This window comes from Pogona vitticeps, chromosome 5 (assembly GCF_051106095.1).
Source record: "Pogona vitticeps strain Pit_001003342236 chromosome 5, PviZW2.1, whole genome shotgun sequence".
Classification (NCBI taxonomy): domain Eukaryota; kingdom Metazoa; phylum Chordata; class Lepidosauria; order Squamata; family Agamidae; genus Pogona; species Pogona vitticeps.
The window spans coordinates 66,412,056-66,437,907 of NC_135787.1; the positions used below are offsets into that span (position 1 = coordinate 66,412,056).

Here is a 25,852-nt window from a genome sequence, read left to right on the forward strand (position 1 = left end):
CTGCTCTCATATTCCAAACTCAGAGAGGGGGATAAACTAAGGATGAATTATTTGTGCTTGAGTGTCTGGAGCCCAAATACCTATTTGAACTCGACTGTCCTTTGCACTTATCTCCCATCACACAGATTGCATGTTTGGTATGGAAAGAGTTATGAATCAGGAGAATACATTGTATTATGACTTTATTTTACAAGTCATACAACACATTGGTACTTGGTGGGCAGAAAACATTCCTCATGGATTCTTTCTTTGCAGACTCATAAGAAATGTAGGAACCCTACGCACGTTCATAAAAGGAACTCCTCATCACTGTTCCTCTGAATCTGCATTTTCCCTCTTTATTCACTTCAGGTGCAAGAACAGCCTCTGCAATCTACAAGTGGGGTCCAATACAGACATTGTCAAGATTTACTGATATGGTAATTTAAATGAGTTACAATGTATCTTGTGCTGGTATCAACAAAAATCTGATTTTTGTTGTACTTTAAATTTAGGCTGTGTTTTCAATTTCTTTAATCTTAAGTTTGAAAAACAGTAAGAAGACATGGAGAGTCCTCAATAATTAATAACCTATTCTATGCATGTCAGTGCTTATTACCAAACTGAGATATGGGGATATATGTATTTCACTGAGGTTGTATGTTTTAAAAAAACACACACAAATGGGGTTTGGTCTGCAGAGGCACAAAAAATGTATGAACACACATTATCATTGTGATATAATCAGAATGTAATATGGATTTCAATTTCTAAAGTTAGTCCCATGACAGATGTGTGTGTCATAATGTGGGTGAAAAAGGACATATTGTTGAAATGAAGTGGGAAGGAGGCAAAGAGTAAACAACTACAGAGTTCCTGGACTTGCCACCCACCACAACCCTTGGAGGCTATATCATCTGACAAAACCACAAGTAACAGTTTTTTGGAGCTGGTGGTGTTTTGTTTCTGGCAAAAAGAGGGTACAGAGTAGAATGCCTTGTTTTATAGCAGAATCATGGAAACGGAAGGCTTCTGGAAATGTAAGTCTTTAATTTTTGTGAGGAGAAAGGGTGGAGGTGGTCAGCTGGGGGGGGGATCCAGAATTTTCATGTCTGCTGCGTTTTTTCATGTTCCCATGAAAAGGAACCCATCACTGGATAGTTTCTGTAAACACGTCTTCATCCCACCCCATTAGCACTGATCTCAGCAGCTTTCAGAGAAGAACATAAAATATCATACTCCATCTAGTGTACTATTTACAATAATACAGGGAAATAGCTGAGAAACACAATGACTCACCAATGCTTGCCCATTTTTGGCAACTGAAACCTCAGCATTTGGAACGACTGCTACTCAAATCACAGAAAAAAGTATCATATACCCTCTTCTTCAACATAATAAACAAATGTTTGCTTCTAAGAGAACTGGCAAACAAGATAATAGTGAGATCACATTATTAAAGAATGGGCAAGATGATATTGGGATACTACCACAAAACTCCTGCAAAAAAAAAATATGTACACTCATTTACACGAGAACAGCTTTACCAGTGTACAGGCCACTATCTGTACTACTCACATATAGATTGTATTGCATGTTGAAAGGAACTTTTATTTATTTCCTTCGTTAACTTGCTTAATGATTTCCATCTACCACTCCATCTTTCTCCCTGTAGAGAGACGTGTTGAAATCTCCTTACATAAGAACAACAGTAACTGATTCCCCATACAATAGCATACTGACTGGTGTTGATGTCATTAACCATGGATGCTGTGATTCTTCATATGATACACCAGCTATTGCAGTTATGATTTTTTCCTAAAAATAATGGTGCATTTTCCAAAGGTCTGTCAACTTGTTTCTTGCTTCAGAAGCTACTTCTGTTTAAGAAGACCTGTCTTATGTGTGCTGGAGACAAACTGCATTTATGCCCAACAGGACAGCAGGCACTCAACTAAGATGAATGTAATAACCAGTAAACCAAGTAAAAGTGTAAGAGATACTATAACTAAAGAGAACGCTGAATGCCATCTTGGGAGGAAAGCACATTTCGCCATCAGCACACAGCTCTCATCTTCCTTTGAAAAAAAAACCAATATTTCCGCACCAGCATCATAAGAAAAACAATTGCCATCGACAAGGACATTCATTTGGTGTGGAAGGAAACCGAAACATTTGCTTTTTGCTGTCAGCTGGTGAGCTGAGAATTATTCCCTTCCTTCAAAATCCCATTTATGGAGTAAGGTTGAAAAGGAAAGCATCACATTGCTGCACTGCATCTGTCATTTCCTAATGAACTGGTACCGTAGCTTCATCAGTAACCTGTAGAGGGCAGTCAAGCAGCATTCAATGAATCCTACCAAATCACTGTAGGGCATGGTTGTGTTAAACCAACTATAATAGAAACTCTGAAGTTTTAATACCAGAATAAAATGATACCATCATGTCCCTTCAACTCAGCCACTTTCTTTAGGCTTCCTTATTGGAATATACTCATGTAAAAACATAAAGACATTTGAGTTATACATTCTAGTTTATTATATTTATTCTTTTTTCTACCTACCTCTAGACACCTAGTAATTAAAGGACGTTTACTTTTTTTGCAAGAACATTAAGGACTTGTGCTCTTAATGTTTATCCTACTTAGTGGAAACTGCCCACTAGATGGCGCAGTATAAAAAATAATAAATAAATAAATAAATAAATAAATAAATAAATAAATAAATAAATAAATAAATAAATAAATAAATAAATACACACACACACACACACACACACACAAATACATAAATTTAGAATTTCAAGCCCATTAGTTTATATGTGTTTATACTTTGAACAGAAAATACCAGATCAGATGCAATGTTTTAAATTTTTTAAATGAAAAGTAGCCACTGGCTTATGCAGGGGGTACAGGTGGGGACAAAATCCTCAATTAAACGATACCTTTTTATTTGGGCCAACCCAAAAGCCACTGGAGGGCACAAGCTTTTGAGTTTTCAAGAACTCAAAAACCGACACACTTCTGTAGTATTCTGCTTGGCCCCAATAAAGCTATTGCCCATCTGTGGATTTTATGATTTGTACACAGCAAGAGACAGTATGAAGGAGAAGCTTATAAAGTAAAAATAAACACCTAAGTGAGCCACAGTAACAACATACACAATATTTGTATGCTAAGCTAGCATGCAATTTAGAAAGAACGGTTGCACACCTGAAGATTGGGAGGGGGGGAAATATATCCCATTATCTCTAGAAATGACAACGACATATTCCCTATTAGTAAAAGAGGGAATCACATCAGATTTCAATTTCCTTGTATTCTGTAACCAATATTCTCTAATACTATTCAGACCACTTGTATATTATGCTTCCCTTTAAGGGCTAAGGGTCATGAAGTTAAATAGTTTGGAAATATTTAATATGCTGGCAACATTGCTGCAGCCAGAGCCAACAAATGCTAATGCATAAATGGGATCTGCAAAACAAACAAACAAACAAACAAGCCCCCTTAATATCTGCAATGTGGGGGCTCCTGTTCAGGTATCCAGCTAGCCAGGTGCACCCTTTTTCAAGATACATCATTCTAATGCCTCTCTCAGCTTTCCTTCATGCTGTTCTTAGGAGGTAAGACACTTCCCAGCAACTTTTCCTACGAACTTTTGGGGAGAGTCCCCTGAAGCCTACTAATATACCCCACACGGATGCTAATTATATTGTGTTGGGTACACAAGGATTCATACCCAGAGAATGAGATTGCTATTAATTTATGAGTATAAAGTCAAAGAGGATGGCATAGCAGTGCTGGAATGAAAGTGAAGGAGGTAAGGAATGAGCAGGGTAGATAAAAATCCATGATATTTTTAAAAATCAAGTGATTTCAAACATGATTTAAATTTTAAAAAATGTGTTTTTTAAATTTAATTTGTCAAAGAAATTTTATTTTTAAAATTTAAATCACGATTTAAGTCATTATTTAAATCAATTTGATTTAAATCAACTTTAAATCAATTTGATTTAAATCAAATCCATCCTAGGGGTGAGGGGAAAAACTTACTTTAAACACTTGTTGAGCCAGGAAGCTGATCTGGGCATTTCAACATGTCTTAGCCCAACCTATCTCCAAGATTTGCTTGAAGAACAAATCTCTATAATTCTGCATATACTGCCAAGAACACCCATAGATGATAGGTTCAACACAGGGACAAGTGAGTATTTTTTCTCTCTCTTTATGAAGCATCACTGAATACCGTTCTACCTTTGTAACCCAGTAACCTTGCAAGCTGCTTTGAAATTCTGCTTAGTTACAGAATTTTTGTTTAAGCTAGACATTAGACAAAATATTTCTCATTTATTTCCACTGAAACAACTATTTATTTATGTATGTATTTATTTATTTTATATCCCACCTATCTAATCAATTAAGATTACTCTAGGCGGCTTACAACTATACCATATTCTTCCCACTCTTTCTTAACAAAAAAAGGGGACTAACTCATATTTCTAAATAGCTTTTCACTTTACTTCATGTGAGACAAAAATTGATCCTCAGATGACCAGGCCAAAAAATATTACTAAATTTTGCACTTTGTCTGTTATAAAACACAATTTCAGGGAGGTAACATATATTTGGAAATCAGTGTATAGTGAGGTCTTACTTACAAGGCTGAAAGAACTACTGTATTTTTTGCACCATAAGACTCACTTTTTTCCCACAAAACAGGGGTGTGGAAAGTCTGTGCGTCTTATGGAGCTAAGAAAACAGATTATATTTTCCTGTTTTCTTCTCCTAAAAAATTGGTGCATCTTATGGAAAGGTGCGTCTTATGGAGCGAAAAATACGGTATACTGGGTCTTAGCATTAGACTGCAGCAAGTCTGTTTTATCTGACAGCATGCTTCCTAGAATAGCTATTGCCTTTGAACGGGCTTGTCACAGTCCTCCATAAGTGCTGCCACAGGCTGCATTGGCACAAGAACAATGGCAGATACACCATATTATATTAGGAGGCTTCAACATCCCATACTCCTGGCATCAATCTAGACTGCCCTACTGAAAAATGTTGAATTAATCAGTTTGCACTGAAAAAGCATGAAATATTCTATAAACCACTGTGCAGAATTATTTGATCAGAAACCTTTAAATCAATCAATACTTTCAAGAAGAAAAAGGTACACCTCTAGGTTTAGTCTCATATTTGTTTCCCACTGGTTCCTGAACCCAAAAGAAAAAAGAAATAATGAAAAAGATTCAACATAATCTTTAAACTGTTGATGTCCACCCAGTTTTCTACCAAAACCTGGTGCTGGCATCTATCTTCTTTAACAGAGAAAGGAGTGGAGCCCAACATCTAATATGGTCTTCTACACTCTCAGTCAAGTCCTACTCAGTTCTACTGTCTTCCCTGTCCACAGTTCCCTAACTGTAAATGGTTAATTCCAGGGATTTATCAAAATACTTTTTTAGCCAAACTAGGTTTACCTCAGACTGCAACTGCCATCAGTTCTATTGGACAGTTCACCCTTTGGAAGATTCTGGTTTAGACAACCAAGGGAAAATGTCAGAGAGAAAAGGAATTAGAAGTACAACATGCAAACTAGCACTACTGAACAAAACAGTTGGCACAAACCTCCTCATTCCTCACGCTGGAACAGTGGGGCTGACAGCAGGCACAGCAGGATCCAAGCTACACAAGCTGTTTTTTTTTTTTCATCTTGTGCTGGGCGTAGGCTTTGCAAAAAGGCTAATCAGTAAAGTGGAGCTCATCCAGTTATCAGCATTTGCTTTAGCGCCTTGTACTTGCACAGCAGGAACAAGTACTAATTTTATGAAGTTGAAAATGAAAATGCTGCATAACTAGAGAGCAATTTTTGTGGTGCAACAGGATCCGGATAGAAAGGAAGAACCCCTAGGAGGGAAAGCTGTGGCCCTGCAAGCACTGCTGAGTGACAGCATCCATCATACGTCACCACTGGCCAGGCAGACAATGACAAGAAATGGGATCCTATAACATCTGATGGGTTTTTAGCCCTGTTCTAGGCAAGGTACTCCACGCTAACAAAGCACACACTCTCATTTAGATTGCCTTAAAGAGCACACCAAATCCTTTTCTACATGCAGAGGAAAGGAGCTCTATGCTTCTTTGTGCATGGAGAAAGCTGAAATGGATTAGCAGGAAGGAGGTGGGATGTGATGACATGAAGGGAAAAAAAGTCTTAGATGAGACTCACCTCTGATATTATCCAGCCTGCTGGATTGGTCCCAGGGAGTAATCAGCCCACTAGGATGCAACTGCTATAGTGGAAGGGACAGCTTGCAGAACAGCAGTAACATCCCCTACTCATCCTCATCCCTTCACTGTGAAAGGCAATCAGCATCCTTCTGCATGAAGCCAGGGATGGAACAATAGATTTCCATGTGCCCATGGCTCTAAATGGTCAGCATGTTGGTGCCTTTCTTATGGGGAATAATTTCTTCTGTCATAATGGTACAGGACATATAAAGATTGCAATCCTAAGTACACTTGCTTGAGAACAACCCTCACAGAATTCAATGGTATTTACTCCCAAGCATACATACAGAGGATCATGTTTAGTCTAGAATTTTTATTTCTTCTCTGTTGATAACAAGACAATGGGAACTGCTAGTTTCTCAAACTTACTTTCTCGTAGCTTCCCGTCACGTTTCCACAGTCCTCGTGGAATACTTAATTATATCATTTCTCCTGCAAACATGCTGTTCCTTGTAAATTCTAATTTCTGCAAAGCCCCACATAAAGAATTCAGAATAAAAGTCCACACTGGGCAACTTTAAGCTAAAGAACATTTACATTCAATAGGAAAGTGCTGTTGCTTTGGCGTGAAGGCACATCTTTACAGGATTTGAGATTAATAGAATCGGTGGAGACTTAATGCCGGCATCCAGATGATGGAAAGCAATTTGCTTGAGGTCTAAAAAGGGGGGGGGGGGTACAAAAGGTAGCAACTGGTATCTACCAAAGAAAGGCACTTTAACTAAAGAAGAGGAAGCTAATTTTTATCCTCATTTCCATTACACTCTATTCTACTGTTTATTTCCACACTATTTAGCCAATATTTATTTCTTTTAGGGGAAGGTTACAATGATAAAAATATACAGTGAGCAATTATCATTCAATAAGACAACAATCAAAGTAACTATAATAACAATATAATGATCGAAATACAATACAGTAATTCTATCAAAATAATGTTAAATTATATCATAGATTCAATGTAACCACTTAAGCTCTTATTCCACACTTGTAAATTTGCAGGTGCTACAAAGCCCCTAGAGAGCTCCATATTAGTTTGGGTGTCCTTGTACGTTACTTTGCACAGTGACGATGCAATCAAATCTGTTCCTAAATATCCAACAAATGAAAACCAGTGGTATACAGGAAAGATGTTTTGTGTATATCAGAATAATGGCTGTTAGATATAAAATATAGATTTCCCTCTATAATTCCTCTAAGGAATACAACAAACTGCCTTATAGTGAGGCGGATTGTCAACTCTCTGAACAGCAGCTCTGTGGGGCTGAACTGGAGATCCCTGGTATTCCCTGCTTGTATGCTATCTACGTATCAAGCAGGCTGAGGCCTATTTAGTGTCCCCCATAAGACAAGAATGGTGCATTCAAGTTGGTACAGTGGTGCCCCGCTTAACGACGATAATCCGTTTCAGGAAAATCGCCATTAAGCGAAAATATCGTAAAACGAAATTAAAAACCCATTGAAACAGGGTAAAAACTCACCGTTCAGCGAAGATGCTCCATACCGCGGCCATTTTCGCTGCCTGTATAGAGAGGAATCCGTCCCTAAACACAGCGGGGAGCCATTTTAAGCACCCGGTGGTCATTTTGAAACCGCCAATCAGCTGTTAAAAAACACATCATTTTGCGAAGAATCAGTTCCCGAAGCAGGGAACCGATCACCGCAAAGTGAAAAAAAACCCTATTTAGACCATCATTTTGTGATCACAAAAAGATTGTCGTACAGCGATTTTGTCATAATGTGGGGCAATCGTTAAGCGAGGCACCACTGTATATGATCATCAATCTCACTGATGCTGAGCCGTGCACACAGCAATTCACTATACGTGACTGTACCTATGGGATTTCCTTTCTTTGTCCATGGATAGGAAACTGGCACACATCTTGCAGGGCTCACATTATATTAGTGACTAGAAAGAAATGCAGGGTGATTTCCAGCTCTACCAATAAGCCTCAGAAATAATTTGACAGCCACGCGGCGGGTTGATGCCTTCTCATCAACCCAGAACTTGGTGAGGTCTCAGCCACTTCACCAGCTCCAGTGAAGATGAACAAATTGCTAGAGCCTTAGAGGAGCTGAGAAAGTTATATGCTGATACTAAGAATAGCTGAGGATTTTGTTTCTGTTCAGGTTTTGCAAGACCTTACTGAAAGTCGCCAACTTCTTCATATTCAGAATGGAAAGAACTTGATAATAAATAAGTGGGAGAAACCAAAATTGACAGATTTTTCCCTCCAGGCCTATGACTTAATACTTAAAAGCATGGGTTAGAATCCCCGCATATTCAACCATGTTAATGCTGAATTACAGGCAACCCTCCCCCCCCCCAATTCCTCAGCTTTACTGTCTTTATAGCTGAGAGCTACCATATGGTCATCCCAGCCAGGAAATGTCCATACCTAGTGTAGATGGAGACTTTTTTTCAATTCATTTTTAAAGGATTCATCAAAATTCACAGCTCACATGAGATGAGATAATTTGAAGTTTAGAAAGTGCTATTTGGGGCCCTAAGAAGATCTCATGAGGTAGTTACATTACCACACAAGACCTCTCCTCACCTCTCTGTAATTGGAGCTAGTTAATATATACTGAATGCAATAAGAGTAGAGTCATACAATTATAGACATCTTGCACACATATCATCTAACTTTACTCAGCTCACCTAAACCTGCCAAAATCAGACTTTCATTCAGTTTTAGTTACAGCTTGAAAAGCAGCTTTTTGTTAGAGGGAGTAGCTTTGCCACCAAGTCTCCTGAGCAAAATGGATAGTTTCATTTAAACACCTTATGGAATAATGAAAAAAACGTAATTTTCATGAAGTTAATCATTAGCTCCTAGATGATCAACTGAGAGTTAATGATAAGGGACAGACCGAGCCAATTTTCTGACTACTCTCATTAATGTAACTGTCCAAAACATGGCAAGCAGAATCACTTCAGGTGACCTAAGAAATAGCTTCTTGACTTTTTGACAAGCAAGGAGAAAACAGGATAGGAGTAAAAGGCACCTCATAGCCTTACAGCCAGTCAGGTCTTGGTATAGTAAAACAAAACAAAACTGAAAGGTACAAACAAAAAGAGAAAGACAACTTTGCAAACCAAGAAATACAGCAAATTATATTATTTTGCATAATATATGTCCATGTTTTAGACCCAGGGAATGGTAAGGATCAATTATATGTACTGATATCTCTTGTGCTCCAACCATTTCATCCCCTACTCTTTACACATTGCCCACCACACAAAGTGTTTCTTTACTGTCATAAATCTGACAAACTTTCAAGGGAAGAAAACAAAAGATGAAAATCTCAATACACTAGATTCTCTACTTCCACACAACGGTCTGACCACAGAAAAGTGAAATACAGGCCGAGAATGTCTACCATAGCTCCATTTTCTGAAAAGAGGTGAATATCCCATTTCTAACCATTATTGCATTATTGTCAATCACAAAATATATAATTTCTTTCTCTTCAGGCGAACTCTAGACAGCAGTTAAGAGAAGACTTGAAATATTTCCCAATGTCTTTAAAAACAAAATAAAACATTGTCCTTTAATAATAATAATAATAATAATAATAATAATAATAATAATAATAATAATAATAATAATAATAATAATAATAATAATAATAATAATAATAATAATAATAATAATAATAATAATAATAATAATAATACATCTGAATGGGTGCCCATCTAGATGTTGTAGGAGCACAGGTCATCCTGACTAGGGCAGACAGGACTTTTGATCCAGAAGCATCTAGAAGTCCACAAATTCTGCATCTGTGTTTCATTTTACCCTTACAATTAGTACATAAAAGCCAAGAATACTCTGCATTTAAAAAAAATCATCATTCCTAGAAAGAGTTTCTACACAGTGAGCAGTCAAAATCGTTTTAGAGCAGTTCCATGCAGGAGGTAAATATCATATGCTTAAAAAATAAATTGCTCACTTCAAAAATAAAGTTGAAATGAGAAATATTGCACTATGGAATTACTTCAAAAAGTCCTGGATAACTGGGAGAACTAAATTTAAGATATAAGAACCAGTGACATATCGGGTCATTTCTAGCAAATTCAATATTCAATCAATATGGCAAGAAGCAGACACCTTCTGTATATGCTTGTAACTATCAAATTTTAAATACATGCTGATTTTCATGCACCCAGTTTTCTGTTATTATTTTTCAGGTGCAGTATCCTCAACTTCATTTAATTCATACTGTACCCTACAGCAAAGGCAAATCTCAATTTCACATTTATTTTAAACGTTTTGAACTAGGAGCAATGAGTTAATTGTTTCTTATTTTAGATGTCCAGCTGCATTCTGCTGAAATAACTATGCCTGCGGTCCTAATATTTACTTAGAAATGAATTTCTCTGAAATTAATGGGACGTGTTCAGGGTCTATGGCATTTAGCAGGATGAACCTTAAGTGCTTTTTTTTCACTGCAGTAAATGGTATGCTCTTATTAAATTATAATTTTTGTAGAGCATTAAAACCCAGTAACAAAAGATTTACAAACCGACATAACGAAAATGTGTCACTAGTTGTCTCATGTTATAATAACAGCAACCATTTAGTGCTGTTCCAATTATTTTTGAACCGCAACCTCCTGAGGATGAACACATTCTTACCAACAATCAGTAAACTACATTCTGTTTTCCATGTCAATTCTATCATGCCAAACTGTTGTTCTCAAAGTTACTGTACTTCTATTACTACCACTACCACAGTCTACTGAGACTTTCCCTGAAGGAAAAGATGAGCTTAAGTGAACATAACAGTACTAAGGAACCATAGGAATCAAATTCATAAGCTCATGGAAAAGCCCTAGAATGTAGGATCTACCTATATAACCAAATATTGGGTCATGATTTAAGTAACACAGGCAACTTTAGTTTTATATCTGCTACAAAAGGGTAAGAGCCAGTGTATACCATTAGCAATTAAGAGAGCAATTTCTTAATTTGTAATAGACAACTTTTTCTATAGAAATGGGCAACATATTCTATAGCACTGACCAAGTACAACCCATGGAAATGCATTATGAAAGCCCTGTAAGCGGTTGCAAGTTGTGCCAAAGAACTGAGCAAAAACATATCAAACAATCTATGTAAAACGGAACAGTGGTGATGTTTTCAAAAAAATACATTAACCAAAAAAACTCAAGATTAAGTAATTCTCAGCTGCTTCTGTTCTCAGTTTATGAATGACTATGTAACTTGTATCCCAAAAATAAAAAGGAAAGGAAAGATATTAGGAGGGCCATTAAAAAGACAGGATGAAATTTGGGGATTAATTGTATAGCTGGGAAAGATCTCCTTCTGGAAATAAAAAAATAAAGTTCAATATTTTGAATTAAGACCTGCTTCTGAAGGTAAATTTACCTGCAAACAGAGCATTGCCGCTGTGGCTGGAGAGCTGTAAACATCACAATCACTGAATAGTTTCGAGGTGGGGCCTTTACAAATCTTCTAAATTTATCTCCATTCATGCGGATGACTGAGCGCCTGGAACTCCACTCCATAAGTTGTTCCACTTTCTCAGCCAAAAGATTCTGGAATCAAATAAAACAGAAAGGTTTCTACTACATTTTTTTCAAACTTATTAAACTAGTAAAAAGGCAAATACAAAGGAAATAAAACATCTAATAAACATTAGATATCTAATAAAAAGCAAAACATTATCTACATAGATAGTGCTCCACACCATTTGGGAGTGACTGTCTGTAACATTTATGCTTATGGAGCCCTATTTCCCTTATGGAATTATATGAATTCTTGTAGTGGGCTTTGTCCCTTCCCCTTTTCATATACAAAATCAGTAAATTCTCCCCATACACCTATAAACACATCTGCCAGTTACTTATTATATTATAATATTATATATTATTATAATATTATAATATTATAATATTATATGTGAGTTTATCATGGATTGCTATAGCTCAGAATTTCCCTATACCAATCACTTAAGAAAATATTGTAAGCTGTTTCGGAATTCTTAGCAATAATCAGTTCAGTTCAGTTTAATGCATAGGCCTAGCAAAAATCAACCTCACCATTCTTAGATTGGAGACTAATTCTCTAATTGTCCAATTGATACGGGAGCATAATTAAATTAGATTTTAGTATAACCCTTAGCAGAGAAACATTCACAGATAATATAGGATTGTTCTTTAGTTACTCTTCCCTTCACCTTTGATCTAGCAGATGGCCAGCTAAGGAATGTGGCCAAGGAGGAACCAGGCGATAATAGTTGGAACATCACCATTCTCTTGTATGAAGGGAACATTTGCCAGATTCAGATGTAATTTCTGTGTTTCCATGTTCAACCAAATTAGTTTATTGAACTGAGATATAGTATCTAAGGTATATATTAATTTGCACAGTTAAAAGTAGCATGCCAACTGCATCTGTTCCTGGAGAGGTCTGATCTGACCACAGTGATACATGCCTTAATTATATTCTGACTGGATTACTGTAACATACAGTACAGTGGTGCCCCGCATAGCGACGTTAATCCGTTCCGGTTTAATCATCGCTATGCAGAAACATTGCTAAACGGAACGGAAAAAGCCATAGGAACGCATTAAACTTCATTTAATGCATTCCTATGGCTCCCAAACTCACCGTTCAGCAAAGTTCCTCCATAGCGCCACCATTTTCGCACCCTCGGTAAGCGAGGGCAGGGCGCGAAAACACTTGCGGCGGCCATTTTGGACAACCGGCGGCCATTTTGGAACAGCCGATCAGCTGTTAAAAAAAACATCGCAATGCGAAGATCGGTAAGCGAAACTCCTTCCCAGAGGAAACCAAGCTAGTCCTATCTTGGCTGTTCTTCAGCAAGAAGGCAAAGTCCTTTTTCTTCAGGCAAACATTTCCTCGGTGACTGGCTGCCTGAATGCAGTTTATAAACCAGATTGTTGTTTCTTACTGATTCAAATGTGTTTTTGGTGTTGCCTTTGTTTATCATTTCTTAGCGTACTAACTATACAATGTGTGTGTGTGTGTGTGTGTGTGTGTGTGTGTGTGTGTGTGTGTGTGTGTGTGTGTGTGTGTGTGTGTGTGTGTGTGTGTCTTTTATTGAAATCTTAACTTGATAATCTTTCATGAACTCTCGAAGCCTTTCAATTATTTAACTCCTCCCTATGCTATTTCTAGAGGGACGTGGTGGCGCTGTGGGCTAAACCGCAGAAGCTTGTGCTGCAGGGTCAGAAGACCAGCAGTCGTAAGATTGAATCCACGCAACGGAGTGAGCTCCCGTCGCTTTGTCCCAGCTCCTCGCCAACCTAGCAGTTCGAAAGCATGCAAATGCAAGTAGATAAATAGGTACCACCTCGGTGGGAAGGTAAAACGGTGTTCCCTAGCCATGCTGGCCACGTGGCCACCGAAACTGTCTTTGGACAAGCGCTGGCTCTATGGCTTGAAACCGGGATGAGCACCGCCCCCTAAAGTTGGACACGACTGGACTGAAAATGTCAAGGGGAACCTTTACCTTTATGCTATTTCTAACTACAGTGGTACCTCGCAAGATGATTACCCTGCAAAATGACGAATCCCCATGACGATGAGGTTTTGCGACCGCCATTGCGCTTCGCAAAACAGTATTTCCTATGGGGGAATTTCACTATATGACATTTTGGTCCGTGCTTCACCAGATCCTTTTTTTTAAACAGGCTTTCCGTTCCGGAACACCCTCTTCTTTTCAGGCAGTTTAGCAGGAAAGAGTGTTGTGGTGTGGAGCACTGCTGTGCCTACTCGTGAGCAAGTGATGTTTTGCAGAAAAACAAACGTAGCAACAGAGGTTGGGCGGTGCAGCATTGACCTACAGGAGCGGAGGGAGAATGGCTTCCTCCCTGGGCTAAGTTATTCTGATTTGTGGGCATATTGAGGCTGTTTTCTGTAGTGGGGAGAAGCGTGGCACCTCAACTTTAGATTTGGGGGCATAATATCACTCCGGCTTCTCTTTAAATTGCGGGTGGCAAGGAAGGAAAGCCGTGCAGTGGTTTAACACTGCTGGGCGGCTCCTGAGTTACTGGGGGTCTTTTCCTTTGCTTGGGGGGACCTGCTTTGCCTCTCCCACTGCCTATTGGCTGCTCTGCTCTGCTCATTTCATTACAACCAACCCCCCCCCGCCTGTCTGCTGCTCTTTACTTATTAGCTTTGGGTTTCCCTTGCCTTTCTGCTGCGGCAACAGTGGCTTTTCATTGGTAGTTTTTTCATTAGTGCAGTCCCCAGTTTCTTCTGCTTGGTCCCCCTTGCAGTGGCGGCAGCCACTTTTCGCTGTGACCTAGGTTGTTGGATGATTCTAACAGCTGGTCAGAGGCTCCGCAAAATGACTTCCCCAAGGTGTTTTCTGACCGATGCGTCTCAAGACAGCGATTTAAAATGGCTTCCCTATGGGCGATTTTCACACAACAACAACTATCTTCTCCATTGGAATATATTAAATGGGTTTCAATGCATTCCAATGGGGAAACACTTTTCGTAAGACAATTATTTTGCTAAACAGCGATTTCAATGGAACACATTATCATCGTCCTGCAGGGCACCACTGTATTCCCTCCTTAGCTAGCTTTAGCTGGAGTTACTTGCACCCTTATATTTTAAAGCTCTCCTTATCTAATCTCTTCCTTCTCCCCCTTCCTTACTTATAATGACCTCTTTTTATGGGCTGAACATAATTTATGAAGAACTTTAATTTACCAGATAACTTCCCTTCATCTGTTTCCCTTTTAATAAAGTCCCTTTGAAATTTCTGCTACTATAACTTGTTTGTAATAAATAGTTCTTCAAATTTAAAGCCCCATCAAGCTTATCTAAATTTATCTAATGATATACAGAGAGTATAAAATCAATCTAGGTAGTGTTCATGTTAATTCTTCTTTAAACCTTCACGGCAATGTCCACATACATTTATTTCCTGAAACCTTGAACCCTATTTCACAGCATGTATCATACCAGACAAATAGTCTTTGGGGGGTGGGGGTGGAAGAGAGAATATTCCAAAACTAATCTTCTTTATGCATTGACCTCTTGGGCACTTTTAAAGTTCAGTTCTTTCTTTCTCTGGAATGGCAGGATGACCTGATAGTTCTCTGTCTAGTTCAGTTCCCTCTTGCTGTCCTTGCATTTCTCCATCTAATGTAATAGACTGATCCAACAACTGATCATCCAATTTAGCTCTCTCTTGTTTGCATTTTGTTCATCCATCAAGCCGTATTGATGGAAAGAATTTAAACCTTGCTATAATGATGTTATCTTAGGAAATTTTCCAGTATATGAAACTTTCAGGAAGACCAGTTACCCCCAAAAGTATTTTATATAATTCTTCACAAGTACAGTGATAACCAAGTTAATTTTTTTCTGCCAAGACAATGTTTGATAACATTGATAACACCTGCACCGGGACACCATTGCACAATAACTGCCCAGATTTTTCTCTTGACTGCTTTCATAAATGTTTCTTTCTTAGAAGAAGTTTGCAAAATGGACAACAATACCGTATCTCTGGGAGCCATTCATCAACCACATTTCAGTTCTACTCTATGCAATCTCTCTGCTATATTTTTTTGCAATAAAATGTGCCAAGATGTAGTGAAAATACCTTTCTAAAGGGCCATAATGTGGATAGAAGCTTCCTTCATCTTACATGTTCTCCTGGCTCAGATAAGCTTCACAGGTGCATGATGCAGGAATAATCTTCTAGTGTAAAGACCAGGACAGTATATACCTTTAAAATGTGTCTGACTTAGTAAACCTCTCCAGACATGCAGAGTTTCCAGTCAAATAATGGCTTATTAAAGGGTAGTACCTGAATAAGCAACTCACACAACATAGGGATGTGAAAATCTCTTGAACCCTATTTTGCCCATTATTCAACCCAGCAAGGGTTGTATAAAGGGGAGAATCTAGGCTTGCCCCAACCCCCTTGTCACATTGTTCACTGTTTCAGTGCCAGATCTGAAGAGAGAAGGAAACTGCTTTTGCCCAGGATGTATACATTAGCAAGAACCCAGATGCAATAAGTCTCAAGAGGTGCAAAATTACCACTCTTGCCAAGCCTGTCAAATACAAAGAAATTCTTTTTCATCCTTTAACAGGAGCTGTGCTTAGGTCCAAGGTGTGTGGGGCACAGAGTTATGCATATCTGCCTGACCACCCAAACCCTATGCTGCCTAGTATTCTTCCAGTCCCTAACCTTGCCATGTTGAGTGGCATGGTCTAAGTAAGAGTTATGCTTTCGGCTGATGGGACATGAGCAGAACTCTCAGCATAAATGGAGACCCAGGGATTCACATCACACAGAACATGCTACAGTACTTGTGTTTAAGTTTACATGAGTTGAACTCTTCTTCAGACCCTGCTGTTCAACATGGAAACATCAGGGACTCAGCAACAGTGTTTGTGAGACAGAAGAGCACACACAAATTGAGAACTGAGCCTGTATATATAGCTCTGTCACCCCATATAGTTTAAGCAAACAGAGAATTAAGTTTATATCCTCCATAGCAGGTATCTGATAATATGCAGATACAGCTATTATTACAAGCTAGACATTAAGTTGAATAATACTGTCTGTGACATAATTCCAGAACTTTCAATGAAATACAGTGGTGCCTCGCTTAACAACGATAATCCATTCCAGGAAAATCATCGTTAAGCGAAAACATCATAAAGCGAAATTAAAAACCCCATTGAAATGCAGTGAAACCTGTTCAATGCGTTCCAATGGAGTAAAAACTCACCGTCCACGAAGATCCTCCATATGGCGGCCATTTTCACTGCCTGTATAGCAAGGAATCCATCCCTAAACAAAGCAGGGAGCCGTTTTAATTACCCGGTGGCCATTTTGAAACCACCGATCAGCTGTTAGAAAAACATCGTTTTGCGAAGAATTGGTTCCCGAAGCAGGGAACCAATCATCGCAAAGCAAAATTCCCCCATTTAGACCATCGTTTTGCGACCGCAATTGTGATTGCAAAAAGATTGTCGCAAAGCGGATTCGTGGTAATGCGGGGCAATTATAAAGTGAGGCACCACTGTACTGCATCACCTTACAGCAAATCCTAACTGGTTACTTGCACAACTTATTTGCAACAATACTGCTCTTACTAAAGAGAAAGATTATAAAATTAGATACAACACATCAAACATAGCACTCTGCATCTTACACTCCCTATATAGTTTACAACCAACAGGAAGTGCTGCCCTAATTCCATATAGTCTGTGAGGCTATGGACGTCAATGGATAGACAGAGACATGACAGCAAAATCAAGTCATCCAAGGGGTCAACAGGGTCAGATTGGCTCTGAAAAGCTCACAACACTAGCCTAGCTCCTCAGTCTGTACAACTTGTCACTCAGGAGCATGGCACAAGGCCTGTTGTCTCTACTACTTGTTTAGCTGACAAAAGCCTTTACTAACTCCCAGGACACCAGTCCAGGCAAGAGAGAAGCATAACAACTGCAACTGCAGAACAATACTTCGAATCATTTTACAGTATTTCAATTTTTACTTGGCCCATCTAGTGGCCAGGCTTACACTATCATAACATAAACATGGAATAAAACAACAATAATAATCCACTAAAACATCAACCAAAGAAAACCAAATCTCTAAGTATAAAATTACTAATACAGAAGATACTAAAATACAAAAATATACAAGATGGCTGCAGAACAGATACAACTATTGCCAAAATAACAAAATATCAGTGATCAAAACAAAATTAACCCAGTGTAATGCTGTGGAAGGTCCGTACAAACAGCCACATTTCCACTGGCTGTCGCACCTGTTGGAAGGGAGTTCCATAACAATGCTGGCCACCACAAAGAAGGCCAGGTTCCAAGTTGTTGATTCCTGGGCCTCCCTTGGGGTGGCCACCCATACCATCCTGGTGTGGATAGACCGGGTGGTTGTTTTGAGGCAGAAGCACTCAGACAAGTAGCAAGGTCTTAAGCCGTTTAGGGTTTTGAATGTCAACAGAAGCACCTTGAGCTTGGCTTGCAAGCAAACAGGCAGCTAGCACAAATGCATGAGATAGGTGATATGTGAACATATTTTGACGTTCCTGACAAAAGCCTAGCTGCTGTGTTTTGTACTTGCTGCAGATTCTGAACCTCCTTCAATGGCAGCCCCATGTAGAGAGCATTGTAATAATCTATCCTCAAGATTACCAGCTCATGGGACAGGAAGTCCCAGTGTTGTTAGGGATTTCCTGTCAAGATGGGGGCGAAGGTGTGTGATCTACCTAAGATAAAAGAAGGCAGAGCGGCCATGGCCAAGATCTGATTTTCCATTGAAAGGGCTAAGTCCAGGAGCACATCCACATTGCAAACACGATCCTTTTAGCCAACCATTAAATGAAATAAAACTTTTCTTCTATTATATCATACTACAGATATGAGGAGATGAGTAAGGTTTGTTTAAAACTCAGTGCTTTGATTGGTATGCTAGCAATGGCCACTACTTGACAGAGATAAATTTGCAACAATAGTGCAAGCACTGATAACCCCAAGGCACAATTAATGCAATGGGCCCTACATGGACCTTCTTTAAGGTTAATCCAGAAGCTGAAGAGAGCACAGAATGCAGTTGCCCAGTTGCTCTGGGGTGCTGTCCCTATAGCAGCATATAACCTTAATTCCTTCCCTCCAGGATATTTATAAGCCATCAAGGATCTCAAAAAGCCGGTTTATCACCCTCTGTCCTTCTCTGTCCTCCATTTTCATGTTTATGTATGTGCGTGTAGTGGGATTGTTTTCAACTGAGGGCTGAGGTTGAACCCGGACAAGACGGAGGTTCTGAGGGTGGGTGCACCTGTGGTTGGCGGCTTGGGTGACTCTCATTTGGGGGGGTGACCTTGGCCGCTAATAGTGGGGTTCGCAGCTTGGGGATCCATCTGGACTCAGCGCTGACCATGGAAACGCAGGTGGCGTTGGTAGTCCATACCACCTTTTTCCATCTCTGTCGGATTGCCCGGCTGCGGCCCTACCTCGATACAGAGGCGCTCACTACCTTGGTGCATGCGCTCGTAATCTCAAGATTAGACCACTGTAACACGCTCTACGTGGGGCTGCCTTTGAGGCTGATGCGGAAGTGGCCTTGTAGGCCAGATGGGCGGGGTATAAATCAAATAAATAAATAAATATAATAAAACTTCAGGTGGTGCAGAACGCAGCGGCCAGACTCCTTAGTGGAGTGAGAAAATACTAACATATTTCTCCTATTCTGGCTGCACTACATTGGCTGCCCATTCGTTTCCACATCGACTTCAAAGTCTTAATGCTTACCTATAAGGCCCTAAACGGTTTAGGACCTCTATATTTGGCAGAACGCCTACTCCCACCAAGTTCTACCCGGACCACCCGTGCAAGTCAGGAGGTGAGGTTGAGGAGCCTAATGCCAAGGGAGGCCCGGAAGGAAAAGACACGAAATCGGGCCTTCTCGGCAGTGGCTCCTCGCCTCTGGAACAAACTCCCTCCGGAGATTCGTGCGGCCCCTACGCTGGGTACCTTTAAAAGCCAATTAAAAACATAGATGTTTATTCAGGCCTTCCCTCCAGTCAATACTTGATTCTTTCTTCTCATTTCTCCTTTATCTTTATTCTATTTTCTTGATTTTCACATTTTCATTTGAAGATTTATATAACTATGTATTTTTATTAATTGTTTATATTATATTGGAAGCTGCTCAGAGTGGTCGCATGGACCAGATGGGCGGGATACAAATCAAATAAATAAATAAAATAAATAAATAAAACTGACCCATACACAATGTATATCTTAAATTGTTCTCAGTCATAAGCCTGAGGGATAGATTTACACAGTCTGCTACCCCTATAGTTTCTTTTGATGTTCAATGCCACCATCTAGGCTAATCAGCTATTAAATTCTCTAGATTGCTAGGTTTTGACAGGGGAGGACATCTCATAAAAGCGATTTTCTTCTAATTCACAAACTGGTGTGCTTCTGCACACCTGGGATGTCTTCCAAACATTGCAGAAGCCAAACGTTTGGGTATTGATCGTCTTGTTTTGCTCTCAAACTAGTTCAATAATTCACATAAGTATGATCTTAGACACCATGACTTAGAAGTAACCGTAAGAATGTTCAACTGCTCCTGAGGAACTATAGGCATCACTATGTTTACAGGGGTTAATAGAAAGCTTTTCTGAAGACAGTTGATAAATACAAAGGTGCATTACTTACTCACAAGAGAGAGAAAAACACAGATACAGTTGTCTAAAAATTTTCTCTTTAATTTGCCAGGTCCATTCTCAGGAAGGAAGAAGGTGGGGATTTACAATTGCATCAGGGAGGATTTCTTACTTTTTTCGGCTTCCATAAAAATACTTTTAAAAGCTCTAACGTGGCTCTTCCTTCCCAGAGCACTCTGAAAAAGCAGAACGGATGGCAGCAGTTAAAGAGTACAGTACTGCTGCTTCCAACACTGTGTCACAGACAAAGCTGCTAGTTTCAAACATGTATTTTTAAAGAGGAAGGTGTTTTAAAAAATATAAGAAGTTGTACAGTTAGCAACAATTACAAAGCTTTCTCTCCACTTATGCCACCTGCCTCCCTCCTTGTTTTCTTTCAGCAATGCACCTGACAAAGCAAAATGAAAGGAGTCCACCTTATCTGCTAAGCAAGGTGCTCTGTCTGTTAATGGATGAAACATTTTGATCCAGGAGAAAAGACTGCTCTTTGTAAGAAGACACAGCAGTTCCACATGGTCTACCTCTCTGCTGGAAATGATCATGTGTGCAGGGAATACTAGAACTGCAGAATTCCAGACCCAGGATTCTGCATTTCTCACAGCCTGTTTCTTTGTAAAACAAAGTACTTGAGCTGGACATAGTCTTCCAAATGTTTCCCATTTTAAATATTCCTATCATATTTGTTTTTATAGTCCAGCAAAGACTCTTGCATAAACTATGAGGAAAGGGTAAATTAGTTGGCTTACCATCCAGAAAATAAGTAAATAAACATATATCTGCATACAGTATTGATATTATTTATGTACATGCACTATGCTTCTCTCTAGCCTCAAGTTGCTTACAATCTAAATTGTCAGGAAGTGCTTCAAAGCTCCACAGGAGAAATGATTAACAAAGGCAGAAGTCAGCCTCAAAAGACGAAACACAAAAAGGAGTCCTCTTCAGCTGCCTTGCCTTAGCAAAGACAGCTCTATGGTAAATTATTATACTAAGGTTGTCGGCTTGAAGCTGGGAATATGTGGCGGACTCCCTTAACAGTCTGTGGCAAAGCTGCCAGGCACATCTTTTACTGGCGAAAAGGGTGGGCAATGTATTGCCCAGAGGGCACAAGAAAGCCTCCAAGGGCCACAACCCTTCCCAGGGCCACTCCTGAAAGTACAAAAACTAGATTGAAGTGCCTGGACCTCCTAGGAATGGTGATTACATTTTACATAGTTCATACATTTACTATTGCCAAGCAGCCATTTTTCAAAACCAGAAGTACAATTCTATCTACTTCAAAGTACACCTCCCCTGTATGGAGTATGGAAACATTAGCAGGTCCAAAATATGATGGCAAGATTAATTTCTGGAGCTAGTATATTGGATCATATATCCCCAGTCGTGGTGTGCATTCATTGGCTTCCTGTCAGTTCCATAATTTAATTGCCTAATGCAAAGGAAAGGGGTTGAGCTGCCTATTGTACCTTCACTTATACTCAACTAGCATATTTAGAAATAAATCCATAGGGAAAAATCCTATTCTTAATTCTAATGATAAAAGATCCATTGGATGAATGAGGATTTCTAAGACAACATTTAAGTAAGCTCCATTGATTCAACTGGTCTATATTAGTTGGGACTAGCACATGCGTTTAGATTGTTCATTATGGAACACCATAAACTCCCACTAACCTGACTGCAAGGGAAACAAAAACCATGGAAGTGTTATGTATCTAAAATTTCTTGCAACAATAAGATAACAAAAGAACAGCAATAATGCACTGAAGGCTGCCTTTAAGACAGTATGGATCCTACTGATGATCATGTGAACTTTCAATGAAGATACACAATGCAGTGTTAACATGCTCGCTACTGCAATGCAGCTGAGCTGAAGAGACACAGAAAGGGCACACAGTGCAGTTCAGTTTACAACACCAAGTGCTAATGCCACCAAGGAGTTGTCCCTAAAGAAAAGGAGCTGATTATAATTATCATTATAGATTTACAGGATCCTATCATTCTGTACCAGAATCTGATCCAAGGTTGCAAGCAACTGTCCAAACATATTCTTTAATCTGATCAATATTGTTCAAAATATGCACAATTTTGCAACACCTCTTGGAAATTGTAGAACAAGATAACAGAAGAAAATATTCCGCATATATTATACAGCACATTTCCTGATACATTTCCTTTACGGCTTCCCTGTTACTTTACATATGCCTTGACAACCTACTGAAAGTCTGTGGCTTAAAGCAATAAGTGATAGGTTTGCATTCCCATACATATACGTACTACTGTTCATGGGTGTGTACACACGGACACATAGCTGTTCACAATTTGGGTGAAGAGAGCTCACAAAGCAAAGGATATTTGAAGTAGGCTGGTTGGATTATTTGCTGATGTGAATCTGGCACTGCCACTGTTGGACTGAATTTTTTTTATTTTACATGAAAAGTAAAAGAGAAAAAAAGAAAGAAAACAAAATGAACAACTATAATGAAGAGATTATCATTAAGAATTAACAAATCACACAACAATGGCCCTGGTTCTCAGTACAGTACTGTCACACTGAAAATGGCATTATCTGGAGAACAACCTACTGAGGCTTTCTGATTAATTAACTAGAACACTTATAACAATTTAAAAGGCACAGTTCCTACAGAATATGCCAACGAGACACTGGTCTTCCAATCATTCTAAAGCAACCACAAAATTACATGCAGTTACTAGCACAAGGTGAAAAGCTACATTAAGAATTGTCATCAAAATATTAATTCGTCTAAAAGTTATGGACATATAGCTTAGGAAATCAATAAAACTTTGGAGTCCAAGCCTTTAAATATGCCATAAAATATGTCACCAACATACTCACTTCAGCCAAATGGCTGTTTACCAGAACCTAACAAAAAATGTCATCTGCGAAGGGACTATTTTGCATTCAAAAAGTAATGAATGCCTGGCTATGAATGGCAGCAACAAAAGTGACATATTGTGTACTCAACACTTGGTTACAGTGCTCAAAGGACAGTCCTATAATAGAAGCACAATCTCATGGTTTGCAAAATGCCACCGCTACTATGGTTAGTGTAACCCCATTTTTTCCCATAATTTCCAAAAAATTATTGGAGATCAATACATGAAATGTTACTAAAAATCTGCCACTAAACCATTTGAAGCAGAATTATTTCTATTGAATATTATGACTGAAACTGTAGACAGAGAAATGAGATATTTGATAATACATGTAATTACGGCAGTGAGGATATTATATGGAAAATATTCGAAGAAAGAAGAGGTACTGTCTCTTGAGGAACTGGTAGAAAAGACAATGGAAGTGGCAGAGACGGATGTAAGTAACAGAAGCATTAAATGAAAGATAATCTCAAAAAGGACTCAAAAATAGGAGTGGTTTTATAACTGGATCCGAAATATGGATTGGAAAGTATAGATAAAAGAAGTATGAGAAGGTCCAAAGGAATGGAGAGAGCAGTAACAATAGATATTCTGGAAAAATAGTTATATTGTTTACTTATGTGATTTCCCTTCTTAGTATAACTAAGTACAGTAAATGGATGCAAGAATACTCTTTCGCTCTCTGGAATTTTACTCTTTCCTCATCCTTACCCATCCCTTCCTTATTCCCCTGTATCCACACCCCAACCCCTACTCCTATTGAAAATTATTTTAAAAAATTAACAGAAAAAAGTAGCCTACCATCTGCAGTTCAGTTGTTGTTACTATATGATGTAATTGTACACTGACTCTAACACATAGGTTCCCAAAGTGGTCTATATGGACCCCCAGGGGTCGATTTTGACTTGCAGGGGGTTCACGTCAGAAAGAAAAAATTGGGGGCTGCATGAGATGTAAGTGGGGTCTATGTGAGAAAATCCCATTAGGCAGATCATAATAAATATTTAGGCGATCCATAATTACACCAAACACAGATTCTGTGTAAATAATATTTCATAATATTATTTAATTAGGTACTATGTACTATCTGTATTGTGGCGTGCTATATTCGTGTGCAAGTTCATAAAATTATTGGTAAAATGTTATGGTCAATGTCTCTGTGTTGTAAATGGGATTGACAACATTTTGTCATTTCTCATTACTATACAGGCACACACATAGGTAGGCAGGGGGTCTACGGAAAACAAATAAGTTGGCGAGTGGTCTACGGGGCAAAAAAGTTTGGGAACCTATGCTCTAACAGCTCTTTACCACACAAAGGAGCACTGTACGGAAAACATGAAAACTCAAAGGAGTTCAGATTTGAACTAACTGAAAAGATTTTTGAAGCAATCATGACACTTACATGGTACACATCTCCCTATTACCTGAAGAAGGGACAAGTTATTGTTTTATACTTTTCAGCAAACCAACAAATGTCAAAGGAAAGCAAGCCTTTCTATCCAGCCTCTATATTTCACTCGTTCTCCATTGTTCTTTTGCAATTGCCACTTTTCTGTGACTACTGAGCTGTTCTGGGGGAGGAGCATGTTGCCCCCTTTGCTTTCTGTTTGTTTTAGTACATTTTCCCCTTTTGCAAACTGAGTGGCTTATTTATTTTGATTTATCTGCCTGTTTCCCTCAGGCATACTGATATTCTTCTCTCTTGTTTCTCAACAGCCCCATTTAAGCTAAAATCTGGGCAGTACCAGAGTTTGCTATTGCAAGGAGTGATCTTAGGTATAAAACCAGCCTATAGACCTTTCTATCACAAAGAATCAAAGGCAGATTGTTTGAAGGTCTTTACCGTAGTCGCTTTCATCATCTGCTCTTAAAAACCAACTCCCAAAATTGCTTCTGTAAGTAACTAACCAAAACCTAGTCCACCAAGGTCAGAATGTTCTCTTTCTTTTCTTTTCTTTTTTTTAATTGGCCACAAACCTTAGCAACTTGGTTCATGAAGAAGTCGAACTCATTAATCCAACATTTTGCTGCATGACCTATTAAGAGTTTTACTATGGAAGTATGTTAGCCAATAATAAGAAAGAAAATAAATTGAGAGTACAGGCTGTTCAGTCCAGAACAATATTAACGCAGCAAGGGCAAGGCGCTGTGCTCAGTGTCTGAGAAAGAAAGGGCAAGATAATACAACATCTTAGCTGCAGCAAAGATCACCAGCCACTCAGAAGATAATGTCAACAGAGTACTTTACTGTCTTGAAGATAAACAAAAGTACGGTAAACTGCTTCAAATATATGGGGCTACCTGAAAAATGTAGCAAAGTTTTCCACTACGTGAACCGGTTCATACAGAATGAAAGAATGGATACCTGGCTTCTCCAAGAGCACAATTTGAACAAAAGATGGTTTCTTCAGTAGCAAGTGATATAAATTACTAAACTCATATTAGTCAGCT

At 38.9% G+C, this 25,852-nt stretch overlaps 1 protein-coding gene across 2 annotated transcripts in view; it reads right to left on the reverse strand.

Annotated features, from left to right (window-relative positions):
* Nucleotides 1–25,852, reverse strand: part of TUSC3 (tumor suppressor candidate 3) — a 192,982-nt gene that overhangs the window by 108,050 nt on the left and 59,080 nt on the right. For both annotated transcript variants that reach the window (XM_073001313.2, XM_073001315.2), the window contains one exon: nucleotides 11,664–11,833. In XM_073001313.2, the coding sequence (XP_072857414.1) occupies nucleotides 11,664–11,833 (170 nt within the window). The remainder of the gene's footprint in view (nucleotides 1–11,663; nucleotides 11,834–25,852) is intronic.